Below are 9952 nucleotides of genomic sequence, written 5' to 3' on the forward strand. Positions count from 1 at the left end.
AGGCAAGTGGTTTTTTTTTCCCCAAAGACCCTTACATCTTCTGGAACAAACATGACAGAATCTGGTCAGAGGTGAGGAAGAAGGATGTTATAATCAAAGATCCCAGAGAAAAGAGACCAACTCTGGTTTCCCTTCTCAGTTCTGAGAAATCTAAGCTTTTAGCTACATCCTGTTAGCTCAGCTGGCACTGCCTTTTTCAGTAAACACTGGACAGCTTAGGCAAAGCCACCAAACTCCTGACAGCTCTGAAAGCAAGAAATGGGGCGTTCTTGCATGAACTGGAAAGCTTTTGGAGAATAATAAAAATGTCTTCCTTAGATGTCATCAGCGCAAACCACCACAAATTCCCGAGATCATCTGCCTGTCTCCTTAGAGCACTGTTTGCCATAATCACAGGATGCCCTGTACATGTGATATCTCAGAGAAGGCTCCACAGTTACTTCTACCTTTCCCATGCAAGGCTCCTTATGAGGCACACATGGAGTTCCAACTGCTACACACTCCATGTATACGTTTCTGAGGTTCCCTGCAAGGAAACCTCCAAGTTTCACATCACAAATGGGGACTGAGGTAGAGACTGGAATAAACTTGCTGGGGCCAAAATGGCCCAGGCCAGAAACATCCCAGGCACCAGGAAACAGCAACACCCTGGTTCCAGTACTAACAAAAGGATCAAAATGTACAGTGCCTTACCTTCCTCTGTGTCAGCAGACGCAGTAAGATGTGGAGGGTGAGGGAAAAAAAAAAAAAACAAAACAAGAGTAAATTGATGAGATTTAACAAAAATCCCCATTCCCACAGTAGGGGAGGCTGCTCCCTACTTGGCTGTATCCCCTGGCATCAGGTTCCCCTCAGAAAAAGATCCTGAGAGCTCCAGAAAGGGGAGCAGCTTCCCAGGTAGGGTGCAAAAACCCAGGCACCCAGCCCCTTTACCTGGTGAAGGCCTCATCCTGCAGGTTCAGTACCAAGTTATCTGCTGTGAGATACACACGGTTTTGTGAGGCAGCAATCTGAAAAAGAAATATAATACAGACATGCCATCAAGGACTAAAAAGGCACATGGAGGAACAGCACTAGGAACCTATCTCCCCCTTCAGATACAGCACTCTTGTTTCATTTAAGACCTCATTTAAATCAATGCAATACCCCAAAACAACTCCCTGCTTCCTGACTTCCCATCCCAGAGCCATCAGACTTTCTAAAAGAAGTGCTCATTCTGTCTCTCTGTCACGAAGACCTTTGATCCCACATTTATCTGTCCCCCTTTCTCAGCTGCTGGTAACCAGAAGCTTTTGGTGGCTGCAGCTGAGGATGGGTGATGGAATCTGATGTGGATCTGACCTTGTCATATGAAGGGCATGAACTCTGAGCCCCACATCTAACTGCAGATCCTTGCTAAGTATTAAGCTCTACTTGAGCAGAGAAGGGCTGGGCAGGAACAAAGATCAGGACAGGGCAGATCACATTCGCCTTAAATTCATCATGTGGCCACTGGGCTGGGGGGACACAAGGACTGCAGAAGGGCAAAGGGAATTCTGTGCCCAAATGCTCACCGTTTTTGAGATGTTTTGAGCAGCTCGGATCTTACGTAGCTTGATGTAGCCCGGATTCCTGCTGAGAGCTTCCCCGAGGTACAAGGGAACAAAAGTTAAAGAAAATCCCACAAACAGAAGCCGCTTACCCTCAAGGAATTCTTCCTAAGCCATATTAAAGAACATCTTAGTGGGTAAAAAGCAATCTCTATCCCAGTAACGTGGGCCTTTGGGCAGGCATGTTTTCACCTGCCCAGATGAAGAACACTACGGATTATGGTCACACACAGCCAATAAAAGTTAAACTTTACAACTTTACAAGTGCAGGCCCACAGCCCCCTCTGCTCTGTAACCTCAGACAAACCTCACTCCAGCCGACTACAGAAGGGGGAAAAAAAGAACAGTGACCTACTTGAAGCCATCATCCGATCACAGTCCCCTAAGCATGAGACCAGTGTGACAGATTCTCAGGACTCTCAAGCTCACAAGCCACATCCCACTAAATCTCCCGAAGCAGGATATCATCTTGGCAGCTGTTGCTTCCCCCTCGGCCTGGACTATCTTCTGCTTCTGCTCCTGCTTGGCCTTCTCCACCAGGAACTGGGCGCGCTGTGCCTCCTGCTGGGCTGCAGGGAGAAGGGACACAGGCATTGGAGCCACACTGTGTCTTCCATCAAAACTCGAGAGCTGAGGCCCAGGGGCTCTGCTTCCCAAAGAACCAGTAACATTCCAGGACCACATCCAAGTACAAAACAAATCTGAGAGCACTTTATCTTTTCTTGAGTAAAACCCACAGCACCCAGACCCTCCACACGTAACCCCCACAGAGAGTGACAGCGTCCCAGTCTGAAGAGGAACCTTAATTTTGGGAACTCAGTCCCTCTGATGGTCTAGCCCATTAGCTACGGCTTTCTGGTAACACTTGCAAAATGTTCGTCTCTGTTACTAAGGAGGCTTAGAGATTTGTAACCCTGTGCCTGTACTCATACAGTGGCACAGCAGTGACACACTAGCCCAAATTCTACTTCACCACTTAATAACTCCATGGAAAGGCACCAATGGAACTCACCCACTTGCTTAGCCTCCACAGCAGCTGTGTATTCACGACTGAAACTGAGCTCTGTGATAGCCACATCATCCAGGATGAGGCTGAAATCCTTGGCTCTCTCTGTCAGTTCTCGCCTAATGAGCAAAGACACCTGAAACACAAACACAGCAACAGAGTTCTACCAAGCACAGGGCATTTCTCACTTCCTGAGCACTCCAAAAGCAAAGCACAACTGCTCTTCACAGTGTCGGGAAAGACATTCCCCAACACAAGCTCCAAACCATGGACATCAACACCATCTGACTAACGTACCTACAGCCAAAAAAAGCATTTTCAAAACTCTATTACAGCTCATTTATAGTTGCTACTAAACTGTTCTACACAAGTAACACTGTGAAAGCAAAAAACCTTGAAAGTGTCTTTTGCTTTCACATCCAGTTCCATAGTTCCCACAGTTTTGACAATAAGCATTTCTTTATCCACCTGGATTTGCCGCTGTTTGCAGGCTGTGCTTTCATTACTGTACTCCAACACAAAAAAAGAAATGACCACATAGTTTTTTTAACATGTATCAGATCTCTTAATTACAGTAGCTACTTGTCTAGTGTAGCAACTCCACTTTTTTTGGCTGCTTTGGGTGGGTGTTGCTGTTTGATACTTTGATTTATTCTACACTTACTTCCCAGCACCTCTTTCAGGCAGCCTGACAAGTCCTGCACCAAATATTGACTTAAACAGAAACTATTGCTACAATATCACATGCTTGGCCAATCGAACATTTGCTTTTACTTTTACTCCAGCTGTTTCTGAGCTGAACTCTGAATAGTGACAGAAACCTTTCCTGTGTGAACTGTCAGTGCACAACTACATGAAGTCACTTAATTTTTTCTATTAATCCCTTCAATACCACATCACTTCATAATAACAAGCACTGGATGGACACATGGCAAGAAGAAAAATGCAATTCAGTTTGTTCCAAAACTTCCGAGATTAAAGAATGATTCTTATCTGAGATCACAGATGCTTAACAGCCTTTGCTTCCAGCACAGCTGAAACCCTCACAGATATTCTTTGCTGTCTCATCCTCTCCACACACTCTCTTTCTACATGCAGACTAACAAATCCCTCCAGTGCACTCCATGTGGATGAGCACAAAAAGCTGAAGCCCCTCACCAGGGGGATACAGATCACTTCTTACAACAAAACCAGGACACCCAGCTTTACTCTTTGGTTCTTTTGACACAGATCAGAGATACAGTCTCTGATAGCTGAGAGATGCTTTGTATTTCATCCAACAGCTTTTCCTCTTCAGCACCCTCCTGGTCCTGCAGGACATCCTCTAAAACCTTTTACAACAAGACCAGCACCTCCTCTCTGCGCCAGCTGCTGTAGGGGATAAGAGCTCTCAGAATCCCTGGCAATCAAACTACTACAATACAAACTTTCACTAACAGGCATTTTTAAGCTAGGTATTTCTAATATTTTGCAACACTCCCACAGAGGACACTCTCCCATGCTAAGCTTTTTCTAATCAGTGCCTGCAGAGAGGGTGGCAAGACAACCGAGCCAGGCTCTTCTCAGTGATGTCAAACAACAGGACAAGAGGCAATGGGCAGAAACCAGAACACAGTTATTCCTCACCCAAATATGAGGAATAACTTCTTTACTGTGCAGGTGACAGAGCACTGTAACAGGCAGCACAAAGAGCTTGTGGAGTCTCCCTCACTACAGACATTCAAGAATCAACTGAATACAATCCTGTGCCATGTGCTCTGGGATGACCTGGCTTGACAGGGAGGCTGGAGCAGATGACCCACTGTGGTCTCTTCTAACCTGACCCAGTCTGTGACTGCAAACAGAAGTTATACGTGACCCTTCTGAAGCATCCACCACTGACAGGTTAGTGCTCTGCTAACTGCTCATTCCCACTGTTTCGCAGATCTTTCAAAACTGTTTAATTTGCTCTGACAGTCGTTCTGAGGTCTGTATTTTTAAAGCCAGTTCCACAGACACCTGTGGACTGTGAAGCAAACCCGCTCTCCCTTAGTGTTACATTCTGGTGCAGTTTTGCACTCGGTGCACCAACAGACCCAGTTCCCTCCTCAGAAGCTGCCAACACAGTATTTGTACCTGCACTGGAATCGAGCTGCAGGTGGGACACGCTTCCCACGTGGATGCAGTACCCCCAGCTGAACACAGCCACCCTTCCTGTGCCTGCCACACGGCTCCCCTCCCAAGGCTGCCGCGGCAGGGCTCACCTGGGCCCTCTGTGTGATGAGCTGCGAGGCGTTGAACTTGGCCACGACGCTCTTGAGCACCTCGTTGACGATGGAGGGCAGCACACGCTCCTCGTAGTCCAGCCCCAGGCGCTGGTACATGCTGGGCAGCTCGGCCGCGTTGGGCCGCGTCAGCACCCGCAGCGAGATGTTCACCATCTGCAGGTCTGCGGGGACAGCAGTGCTCAGGCCCGCGGGGCGGCTGCACAGCCCCTCCCGGGCCCTCTCCGGCAGCAACGGGACAAGGAGCAGGCAGCGCCCACTGGGAGAGGGACACTTGGGCTGGGAATTGGGAAGAAATCCTTTACGGTGAGGGCGGGGTGACACAAGCTGTCCAGGGAAGCTGCGGATGCCCCAGCCCTGGAGGTGCTCGTGACCAGGTGGGATGGGGCTTTGAGCAGCCTGGGCTTGTGAAAGGTGTCACTATCCGCGGCAGGAAATTGTGACTGAACGATTTTTAAGGTCTATTCCAAGCCCTTAATATTCCATAATTGTCTGAGGAGCGCCTCCACTACGACGGAACTCCTGTGCTGTTCCCCCCACCCCATGGCCGCTCCGTCTCACCTTTGGAACCAGTGGGGGAGGAGATTTTCCGCGGCCGCGCTCGGATGTCGTAGATGATGGGGTACTGGAACCAGGGGATCCTGCGGGAGCGAAGCCGCGTTAGGGGCGAGGGCCCCGCCGGGCCGAAGGGCCGGGGGGGCCGGGCCCTACCTGAAGTGCAGCCCCTCGGCCAGGATGGTGTCCTGCTGCACGCCGCCGATGCGGTTGAAGAAGATGGCGCGCTGGCCGCCCTCCACTGCGGGAAAGAGCGAGGCTTTGGTCAGCGCGGACCGCGGGCGCGAAGGCTCCGAGGGGCTGGGGGGCACTCTACTCACCAATGAAGACGGACTCTCGCACGCCGTAGGCCAGGGCGCCGGCGCCCAGCAGCAGCTTGAGCGCGGTGCCGACGCCGCGGGGCCCGGTCGGCAGCCGCCCCGCCAGGTCCTTCAGGTTCTGCGCCATGGCCGCCCCGCCACCGCCCCCGCCGGGAAGGACACCGGAAGGAGCGACCGCCGTGCCGCTCCGGCGGGAAACCGCGGCGCCGGGAGCTCCCCCCGCTGCCCCTTCCCGCCCCCAGCACTCGCCTTCCGGCGCGGCGGCCGAGGCGCTCCGGAAGCGGGTCCGGCCGGAGCCAGATCGAGGGCGCGCCCCGGCGCCATCTTGGGTGGCCGCGGCGGGAAGGGCGGGGCCGGGGCGGGGCCGGCGGGGCCGCGTGACAAAATGGCGGCGCCCAGGCGGGCACGTGGGGCCGCGCCGCCGGAGGAGGAGGAGGGGGAGGATGAAGGGCGCTCGCTGGGCGCCAAGCGGCTCCGCGAGCAGCGCCGGCTCCTCGTCGTGCTGGAGGGGGCGAGCCTGGAGACCGTGAAGGTGCGGGCGGCGGGAGATCGGGGCGGGTCCGGCCGTGCCCGGGATGGCCTCGCTCGCCGCTCACCCGTCCGTGCTTTGGCCGTAGGTGGGGAAGACGTTCGAGCTGCTCAACTGCGACAAGCATAAGGCGCTGCTGCTGCGGAACGGCCGGGACCCCGGGGAGGTGCGGCCCGACATCACGCACCAGGTACCCGCTGGGCTGCTCGGGGCCATCGCCCCTCGGGTCCGGGCGTCCGCCGGTGCCCCTGGAGCCCGGGGCCGAGTTTGGGCTCCCCCGCTGTGCTGGTGGGCTTTGAGCTGAGTCTGGGTTTGGGTGTGGGCTTGATTTCTTAGCATTACACTGTCCCATCCCATAATGAGATGAGCTTTCAGCCTCAACATCGGTCCCGTCTGTATTTGCGGGGGCTAACCGTCAATTTCCTCTAAAATTCTCTCTCTTGTGCCTTTCTATTTCCACTACCGTGTGCTTTTCACTTTCAGAGTCTCCTGATGCTTATGGACAGCCCCCTGAATCGGGCTGGGCTCCTGCAGGTTTATATCCACACCAAGAAGAATGTTCTCATTGAAGTCAATCCCCAAACCAGAATCCCAAGAACTTTTGATCGATTCTGTGGGCTAATGGGTAAGCAATTCAAACTCTACACCAGCTACAGAATAATGCAGGGAGGTGGTCAGGACTGGGGAAACTTTGGGTAAAGTGAAAAACTGGCACGGACTTTACAAGAGCACAGAAGTGAGAGCATCTTTCTGGAATGTTCCAGGATGCATACCCCAGCTGTGTGCTCCTTAGCATAGTGGGGAGTGCCTGCAGGAGGCTGTGCTGTCAGCAAAATAAATTCTTTCAGACTGGGATAGGAACTCTAAAGGTGGACTTTTTGTGTACCTCAGGTCAGTCAAAGCATGGGATTCATCCACCAAATCACCACACAGCTTACGTGATTTGTTTTGTTTTCTCTTTGCCAGTTCAGCTGTTGCATAAGCTCAGTGTTAGAGCAGCTGATGGGCCTCAGAAACTGCTGAAGGTAAATATTCTGTAACTGTTCACAGCAAATGTGGCAACATTGTAATGGAATGTAGGAGGGATTCGGGAAGGTGTTTTTTTTTGGTTGTGAGTCCTTGTTGTGGGTGTGGTTGCTATTCTATCCCGTCCCATCCTTGCTGGGGGCCCTGGTTTCAGGGGGGCTCCCCCACATGCTGCCTGGCTAGGAGCTGCTGCTGCAGGAAGGAAACCCCAAACACACCAGTCTTTGGAGCTGAGGGATCTGTTCCTCATGTGAGCCTGGGCATTGACACTTCCCAGGTACAGCTTTCAAAAAGGCAGAGAGAGGTGGAAATGAAGATGTAATTAACTTGAATGGCTTCTGCAGTCATGGAGGGAAAGACTGGATAAACCACAGGGACAAAGGATTTATCGGATATTGGATTCCTGGGATGAAGAACCACCCCTGTGGCTGGAAATGCCAGAAGAGCAGCAGCCTGAGGAAGGTGATGGTGATGGCATCTTGGCAGAGAAGGCTCTGCCCTAGCCAGTGCCCCTACCCAAGAACACAGGTCAGCAAGACTCCCAGAAGCAAAGAAGAACTAAACATGACTTAAACATGTTTTGTAAGTTTCTTCTGGAAAATCTGGATTCCCCAAAGAAGGAGAGTGGTTCTAAATCCCAGCAGCAGCCTGCTTGCCAGCCAAGATGAGACAGAATTGCCTATAGGGGACTACAGGTCCTCCATGCCATCCCTCTGTGCCTGTTTCAGGAGCATCTTCCAGGTACACACTGAGACTGGCAACATCTGGACACACCTGCTGGGGATTGTTCTGTCCCTGTGCCTGGGGATCCTCACCCTGCTGCCCAAGGAGTACTTCATGGCTTCTTTGCAGGAGAAGGTGGTGTTTGGGATGCTCTTCCTGGGAGCAGTACTGTGCCTCAGCTTCCCCTGGCTATTCCATATTGCCTACTGTCACTTGGGAGAAGGTCTTGTGGACTTTTTCAATTTTGGATTATTCAGGAATTGCACTTCTGGTCATGGGGAGCTCTGCTACTCGTTCTACTGCTCCCCACAGCTAAGACTCATCTACCTGAACATCACCTGTACCTTGGGTATATCTCCACCCATCTGGGATTGTTTTTGCTCAAGGACCTGGCTGTACTTGGTGGGTAGTCAGGGGGACAGGGAAACAGGATGTGTACCTCAAGGGTGTTTGAGTTTTGGGCAAGGGCAGTCTGTGATGTTGAATTGTGGAATGACACCACCGTGGTATTTTGTAAACACCAAGGACAATGAGGATGGACTGCTCGAGATGCACCAGTCTTGAGCTCCCGATGCAGCCTACAACCAGCTGATGAATTTTTTGTTTGTCTGTTGCTTTTAGCAAACAATGGATCTAGCTATGTGTCAAGAGGGTCTGTTACCTCTACACCACTATTCATTTTCTGCTTTCTGTAGGTGATAAAAAACCCAGTCAGTGACCATCTGCCCGTGGGCTGTATGAAGATTGGCACCTCTTTTGCAGTGTCACAGGTGTCAGATCTGCGGGAGCTGGTTCCTGCAGCAGAGCCAGTTGTCATTGTGGTGGGAGCTTTTGCCCACGGCTCGGTAAGTGTGTGTATCCCTTATCTGAGGTTGTGAAAAGGTTTCTTGTTCTGAGTTTTATGGAGGTTTTATCTGCCCTTTTCTTGGCTTGGTTTCCCCTCCCCCATTTCCCCCTGTATGCTTATCAATAAAAGGCCCAAAACTGCAACACCTGGGACTGTTCTCCCTCCCAAAGGGAGGGCATTAGTGGAGGCTGGCAGTTTCCCTGCTGAGGAAATACTGTGCCTCTGCAGTTCTTAGGGTTGGAAGGGATCTCTGTAGATCATCCAATCCAAGTCCCTGCAGGGTCACCTGGAGCAGGTGACACAGAAACACGTCCAGGTAGCTTTTGAATGTCTCCAGAGAGGGAGACTCCACAACCTCCCTGGGCACCATGTTCAGTGCTCTGCCACCCTCATCTTTTTTGGTGAAACTTCTTGTATTTTAGTTTATGGCCACTGCTCCTTGCACTGTAGCTGGGCACCAGAGGAAAGAGTCTGGCACCATCTCTTGGCACCCACCCTTGAGATATTTACATTAATGAGATCCCCTCTCAGTCTTCCCTTCCCTAGACAAAGCAGGCCCTGCAGTCTCTTCTCATAAGAGATGGTTCCATGTCCCAATAATCTGTCTAGCCTCTGCTGGGCCCTCTCCAATGGCTCCTTGTCTTTCTTGTACTAATGGAGATGAGGCTCAGTGAAAACTTTTTGCAACTTGTTTTTTTTTTTTTTTTCTCTCCTCCCTCTTCTCCAGGTCAGTGTTGACTATACAGAAAAGATGGTTTCCATCAGCAACTATCCCCTTTCTGCTGCCCTGACATGTGCTAAAATTACTACTGCCTTTGAGGAAGTGTGGGGAGTAGTATGAGCTTCTGCTGCTACTGCTGTCATGATGGACTTGTATACAGTGACTTCACATTCTAGAAGGGCTCTTTAACTTGGATGTGGACCTGGTGCAGCTTTGGGCTCCTGGAAAACACTTCAACTTCATCCTTGTAGCTTCTGAAGCAATGAGACTTTAAATGGACTGCCCTGTTGACCTTTTTTCCTCCTATTAAAGGTACCTTTTTTGAGTAAAAAGCGCTTGTGAATTTTACTTTCTCACTTTTCATATGTGGGC

General features: G+C 51.2%; 2 protein-coding genes across 2 annotated transcripts; one reads left to right on the forward strand and one right to left on the reverse strand.

Moving 5' to 3' along the window:
- Positions 1-852: 852 nt before the first annotated feature.
- Positions 853-5946, reverse strand: PHB2 (prohibitin 2). Its single transcript, XM_002192796.6, has 8 exons — positions 5735-5946; positions 5571-5655; positions 5421-5500; positions 4839-5023; positions 2602-2731; positions 2055-2158; positions 1554-1631; positions 853-1010 (listed from the first exon to the last, which is right to left on the reverse strand). The coding sequence occupies exons 1-8, from the start codon at positions 5859-5861 to the stop codon at positions 930-932; spliced, it is 870 nt and encodes a 289-aa protein (XP_002192832.3). The 5' UTR covers positions 5862-5946; the 3' UTR covers positions 853-929.
- Positions 5947-5972: 26 nt separating this feature from the next.
- EMG1 (EMG1 N1-specific pseudouridine methyltransferase) lies at positions 5973-9912 on the forward strand. The gene is made up of 6 exons (XM_002196182.5): positions 5973-6266; positions 6352-6453; positions 6747-6888; positions 7230-7288; positions 8708-8857; positions 9587-9912. The coding sequence occupies exons 1-6, from the start codon at positions 6120-6122 to the stop codon at positions 9698-9700; spliced, it is 714 nt and encodes a 237-aa protein (XP_002196218.3). The 5' UTR covers positions 5973-6119; the 3' UTR covers positions 9701-9912.
- The last annotated feature ends 40 nt before the right edge of the window (positions 9913-9952 follow it).

This window comes from Taeniopygia guttata, chromosome 1 (assembly GCF_048771995.1).
Source record: "Taeniopygia guttata chromosome 1, bTaeGut7.mat, whole genome shotgun sequence".
Lineage (NCBI taxonomy): Eukaryota > Metazoa > Chordata > Aves > Passeriformes > Estrildidae > Taeniopygia > Taeniopygia guttata.